General features: G+C 32.3%; 1 protein-coding gene across 1 annotated transcript; it reads right to left on the bottom strand.

Annotated features, from left to right (window-relative positions):
- Nucleotides 1-1,598: 1,598 nt before the first annotated feature.
- Nucleotides 1,599-2,558, bottom strand: LOC103598888 (olfactory receptor 6C6-like). Its single transcript, XM_008582951.1, has one exon. The coding sequence runs from the start codon at nt 2,556-2,558 to the stop codon at nt 1,599-1,601; it is 960 nt and encodes a 319-aa protein (XP_008581173.1).
- Nucleotides 2,559-6,872: the final 4,314 nt, after the last annotated feature.

The following is a 6,872-nucleotide window of genomic DNA, read 5'->3' as shown; positions in this document are numbered from 1 at the left end:
AAAAAAAAAAAAAAAAAAAAAAAAAAAAAAAAAAAAGGACCGGAAGAGTTAATTTTCGGCAGAAATGGGCCCCGAAAATGAGTGACAAAATGAAGGATGATGTTCCTCCACATGTATTCTTCTTTTCCTCTAGGGACAATTTCTGTAGCTCTATTGCCTTCTAGAATAGGAATTGAGGAGTAGAGTCACCAAGACATAGGGGAACAACTTCTCCCAATTAATTCTTCTTTGGCAGACGGCTTAGTTCTAAAGGATGTCATGGGAGGATAGAGGCTTTCAGGGATTGGCAATTCAGAAAGTGAAATATGCTTACTTTTCACATTGATCAAAGTAAATGATTCAGTCTCATGGAGACATTCCACAGAGAATAAAAATACGAATGTTTTGGAATAAGGGAGGGAACTTTGAAAAAGGACACTAAGTATTTTGCTAAATCACATCAGCAAACAGAAACGAATTATAGATGCATGCAATAGCATGCATGAACCTCAAAAATACTATGCTCAGCAGGATAAGCCGAAGTTCATACTGCGTGGTCTCTTTTATAGGAAATTCCAGAAAAGGCAAAACTAATCCATAGTGATTGAAAGAACTTCAGTGCCTTGATTCAACGGCAGATGAATGACTGGGCAGAGGCAAAGTGAACTATTCAGTATGAATGTATTCTATCTGTATTGTTACATGGATGTGAACATTTGTCCAAATGCATTAGTATAATACGATTGTGTATTTTTGTATATTAAAATACCTAATTAATTTGGTGAAAGTAGACACAAGCAAAATTGATGAGGAAAATTTTAATTTACAAATTACTTTAAACGTGGAAATTTCCCCAAAACCAGATATAAATAAATTATACCTTGAATTTCTTTCATAGGTTACTGTCACTTCTAAGCTCCAGAAGTCTCTGAAAAAGCAATATAAGCAATTGGAACAACAGCTTGGAGTCCAATTACTTTTACCCAAGTCAAAAACTGATAACGTTTATAAATATAATGATTCTTCATCATTACAACTCCAGAGGAGAAAACTATTCAGTGGAATCTCAATACCTTTGCATATTTTAGACCTCTGATTTCAGCACCCTTGAATCTTTGAATTTTCAATTTATCTTTAAAGGTTCCTCACAAGTGATGATTCCTCCTAGAAGGCTACTTTGATTTTTAAAATTAATCATATTTTTTACCACATTTCTATCATATAAATTGCATTATATAATAATTATCAAGATATTTCTTTGTCTCTGTCATTTTTAGCAATGCTAAATACCTAAGAGCAGATACAATGCTTAACAATTAACACATATATTGAAATGATTAAGTATATCTAGCAAGGTTCAGTTGTGCAAAGTATTCACTAAACACAGCTATCATTTATGAGAAGAGACATTTGTAGGAAAGGATGGAATTTAATATTCTTTGTATTGAAGAAGGCAATTTATGGGAAGATCTACTCAGAATAAAGAACAAAGAGGAGTGCAGAGAGCAGAGAGAGTAAACCAAATATGATATAAATACTCCAGGGGAGAAATGGCATAGATCTGAGCTAACATAATTGAAGGTTGTATTCAGTTTTACCATGCATGTTTCAATCGCATGTTATTTATGTCCAAATTTTGTCTCACTGTTTTGAAAATAACAATATCTTTGAAGCATATTCTTAAGAGATTCTTTCACCTGCTGGTTCCTTAGGGTGTAAATAAAGGGATTGAGTAAAGGGGCAACAGAAGTATTGAGCACAGCTACACTTTTAGTTACAGTCACCCTTTCCTTTGCTGATGGTTTCAGATACATGAAGATACAACTCCCGTAAGTAATAGAGACAACCACCATGTGTGAGGAGCAGGTGGAAAAGGCCTTTTTTCGTTGTTGAGCAGAAGGGAATTTTAGAAGGGTTTTGATGATGTATGTGTAGGAGAGGACCACTAACAGCAACGTGATGACAAGTGTCACCACAGCTAAGACAAAAGCCATCAATTCTATGAAACGTGTATCTGTGCAAGAGATCTGCAGGATAGGAGAAATGTCACATAGGAAGTGATCGATAGTTTTGGAAGCACAGAAATCCAGCTCGAGCCCCAAGACCAAAGGGGGAAAGACAATTAGAAATCCAGCTACCCACGAGCTGAGCACAAGTCGGTAGCACACTTTGCTGTTCATGATGATTGGGTAATGCAGCGGTTTGCAGATGGCAACGTAGCGGTCATAGGACATGGCGGCCAGGAGGTAAAACTCTGTTACTCCTAATAAAAGAAAAAAGAATAATTGAGTTGCACAACCACTGTAGGAAATTGTTTTGTCTCCAGTCAGAATGCTTGTCAAGAACCGTGGAATGCAGACTGTTGTGAATAAAATTTCCAAGAAGGAGAAATTTCGGAGGAAGAAGTACATTGGTGTCTTGAGATGGGGATCCAGCAGGGTGAGCAGGATGATGGTCAAATTCCCCATCAGGCTCAATATGTAATTGAAAAATAGAAACAGGAAAATCACAATTTGTAGCCGAGGGTCATCTATTAGTCCAAGCAGAATGATCTCTGTCTCCGTTGATTGGTTCTTCATTTCTTTTTTGACCTGTCAAATCTGCAGAAAATGAGAACTAATATCACAAGTAAGAAAACATATTTCTTCATTCTCAGCCATAGAAAGTTTCATATTTAGAAACTTACCCATGTGCAAATATTTTCACAAATCAACTTAGAAGTCATCAAAATGGACATATTCTCCAATTCATCAGTCGTGTTTGTAAGAATGTTGAGGTATTCTTCTCCTGTACAGAGTTGAATAAATACTACTTATCTCTATACAGGAGGCTTATTGTTATTTGAAATATAGTTCCATAATTTGGTTCATGTTAATCTTTTACCCATATTTCAAAAACTTCATCCCAATAGGCTGTTAAAATATTTAGTATTTTCAAATTTCTGAATTTAGCTAGTATCTCAAATAATTTGTGACTTAAGGTATTCATTCACCATCAAGTTCCATTTGATATTCACTCATTCATATCTATTTATCCATCACTGAGTTCCTTTTCATATTTTCTTTACTTACTCTTTTTTTGATATCTTTTTTCTTCAGTTTTTCTAAATCCATCTGCTTGCCTATTCACGTATTTTATAAATGGCCTTTAGATTCAACAGTTAAATATATTTCCCATAACATCAATTCTGTACGATAGAAACAAAACAAACAGAAAAAAAAAACAAAAATTGATCTTTCTATATTTTACTTCCCTTTTTAAAAAATTCTATTTACGATGGTCTCATACTTCTTTCTTGTGCAAATACAGTAAAAAGCTTTTCCTTTTATTTGAATGTAAAATGATTTTAATCAGTAGTTTCAGCTTTTGTCACTGACTAGTATTGCAGTTATATTTTCTAGTTACTGATTATAATTTTTTGATAATTATTTCCTTTGTACTAGAGAAAGACTTGTCTTACCCAATTTTCAGAATTTTCAGGCAGTGTTTAAAAGGGATTTCTTTTATATTCTTGCTTCCCCTTTTTAATATATAAGCTATAATAGAAAAAATTAAATGCCACATAAGTGATTTTTTTATTTTTAATTAAATTAATATATATTCTTCCACTTTTCTAGATAACTTGATATTCTTTTTATTTACACATATTCTTTTTAAGCTACTGAGTCCCTAGAATCTTTGTCTTGAACATATTTGATTCCTTGCCACTAGTCTTAATTTTATATCATTCATGAATAATATGTTAATGGCTATATAATAGTGCTTGCACCATAAAGACATTCTTATTTTTTATGCCTTGTGTTTTTCCACTGTGATAAAATGTACAGGTAATGTGTATGCATATGTATCATTATTATAATACATGCATATTACCACATATAATGTATTAAAGTAGAAATTTACATTGTGAATTATCTGTGGAATTTCTATAATGTAGTAGAACAAATAGACTGGTAACAACATTGCTTCTTTATTTCAGCATTATGTACTACTAATCAGAATCTGCTGAGTTTTGCTAACCACAATAACCATCTTTACCCTTGAGCTTGATGTAAATGTGTTTATTAAATTTCTTGAAAATGTAAAGAATACCTACTCTCTAATTCCCTCTAAAATTCATCCAATGAAACTATCTGCTCATAGAAATAAAGAAAATAAATTCAAGGTACATTTGTAAATTAAAGCATATATGCTATTGCTATTATATATATGCTATGCATATATATATATATATATATATATATATATATATATGTATGCTATGCATATATATATATATATATATATTATATAGGAAATTTTACTTCTCCATCTGAAGAAATAGATCAAATAAGACATTTAAGGTCAAATGTAATTCCCTGACTTGGATTTGCAAAGTTTTGTCCTAACTTCTGTTTTGAAAAAAGGATAAGTTCATTATTGTCTTACCTTACACAGGGCATACTAGATTTGTTTTTCTGTTATTGCACATTGTAGAATACAAAGGCTAACTAAATTTAGGGAGGTTATAATTACTTTAAGATATCACTCAATCATTAAAGAGATATATAATACCAAGTTTTCTTCAGAAGGATTCAAATAAAGATGAAGTATAAGAACGATTCAAGTTTCAAAATATTTTCCACTTTCAATTCAGTTCACCTTCACAGCTCATCTCAGGATTCAGACACTTAAAAAATCCTAATGTATCTCTATCATTCTTTCCAGTCTAGTTAATTTTCTGAAAGTTTTAATTAATATTTAAGTAACTGTATTATAACAAAGATTAAAACTTAGGGGAAAAAACCATCTTTAAGTAGAGAAATTTAACATACCTCATAATTCTAAGCTACAGTTACAGTTTTATCTTTTTGCTCAATTAAGACACAAGGGAATATGTCAAAATTACAAAACAGAGGAAGAAAGAAAAAAAATTTCCCTAGATAATCTCCTAAAATTACAAAACAAGATAGAATTCCCCATAGACTGCTATTCAGAAAGTACTATTTATGTAGAAAAAAGTTCATACTCTTTGTTTTTAAAAATATAGGAAATATACAACAAAAACATTCATTTTTTTTCACAGTCCTGAGGTAATGTGAAAAAATCTGCTAGGCTAGTTTTCTCCAATAAAAAACTTTCTGATACTTTCACTTGAAAAAAATTAGTAAAAATTAAAAATACTGCAAATGGATTCAAACTTTAAAGGAGGGTTTCAGTTGTGCACTGGTGGGATATTATATGAATATTTAAGTGTAATGGGTTTGATTCTTTGTGAGAGTGTTTCTTTTGTGAATTTGGAAAATATCTATGGTGGTACATTTGGTTTGTAACATGTGAAGCTGTGCAGGATAACTTAAATGTATGAAGTATCTGAAGAGTATACTCAAAATGAGTAAAGGGAATGGTTAACCATATTGTCTTTATGACCAGGCTCTAAACTTTTATTAATCAAAGTCCTCCTATAAGGGACCACTTGTCATGACCCAAAACAAAAGTTATCAAAAGCAAATAAAAAACGACTTGTTACTACTAGTGTTTGAACCTGAACAAATATTACTTACTGCCATTCATTTTTAAGAAAGCTTCAGGTCTACTGAAATAACTCAGAGTTGAAAGACAACACAGGCACATTGCTGTCATACAAGAAGAACAAATTGTCAATTTCTAGACACACACAAAAAAGCACCCAAGAGTTTTAATCAATATTGTATTGAATCTATACATCAATTTCAATTTGAGATCTGAGGAATACTGAGTGTTCTGACCCATGAATACACACTCTTTTCTTTTCCTATTTTTGGTTTTAAAAACTTCTCTTAGCGATAGTGTATATTTAAAGTCTGATGTTGAGCATTTTTTCATAGGTCTGTTGGCCATTTGTATATCTTCCTTAGAGAAATGTTGACTTAGCTCTTTTGTCCATTTTTTAATTGGGTTGCTTGTTTTTTTCTTGTAAAGTTGTGTGAGTTCCTTGTATATTCTGGATATTAATCCTTTGTCAGATGTATATTTTGCAAATATTTTCTCCCACTCTGTTGGTTGTCTTTTAACTCTGTTAATTGTTTCTTTTGCTGTGCAGAAGCTCTTTAGTTTGATATAATCCCATTTGTTTATTTTTCCTTTGGTTGCCCATGCTTTTGGGGTTGTATTCATGAAGTCTGTGTCCAGTCCTATTTCCTGAAGTGTTTCTCCTATGTTTTCTTTAAGAAGTTTTAATGTTTCAGGGTGTATATTTAATTATTTAATCCATTTTGAGTTGACTTTAGTGTATGGTAAAAGGTATGGGTCTAATTTCATTCTCCTGCATATTGATATGAAGTTCTCCCAGAACCATTTGCTAAAGAGGCAGTCTCCCCAGTGTATAGGCTTGGTGCCTTTGTCAAAGATCAGATGGCTATAGGTGTGTGGGTTGATTTCTGGATTCTCTATTCTATTCCATTGATCAGTGTGTCTGTTTTTATGCCAGTACCATACTGTTTTGGTTATTATAGCTTTGTAGTATAGCTTAAAGTCAGGTAGTGTTATGCCTCCAGCTTTATTTTTTTGGCTCAGTATTGCTTTGGCTATGCGTGATCTTTTGTTATTCCATATAAATGTGGGGATAGTTCTTTCCATTTCTGAGAAAAACATCATTTTTCCATTTCTGAGAAAAACGTCATTGGAATTTTGATGGAGAATGCATTGAATTCGCATGTCACTTTGGGTAGTATGGGCATTTTCCCAATGTTGGTTCTTCCAATCCAAGAGCATGGGATATCTTTCCATCTTCTTGTATCCTCTCTAATTTCTCTCAGCAGTGGTTTGTAGTTCTCATTATAGAGATTTTTCACATCCCTGGTTAACACTATTTCTAAGTATTTTATTTTTTTGGTGGCTATTGTAAATGGGAAGGCTTTCTTGATTTCTCTTTC

This window comes from Galeopterus variegatus, unplaced genomic scaffold (assembly GCF_000696425.1).
Source record: "Galeopterus variegatus unplaced genomic scaffold, G_variegatus-3.0.2 Scaffold2772, whole genome shotgun sequence".
In the NCBI taxonomy this organism is placed as follows: Eukaryota; Metazoa; Chordata; class Mammalia; order Dermoptera; family Cynocephalidae; genus Galeopterus; species Galeopterus variegatus.
This window is presented reverse-complemented; position numbering and strand designations above follow the sequence as displayed.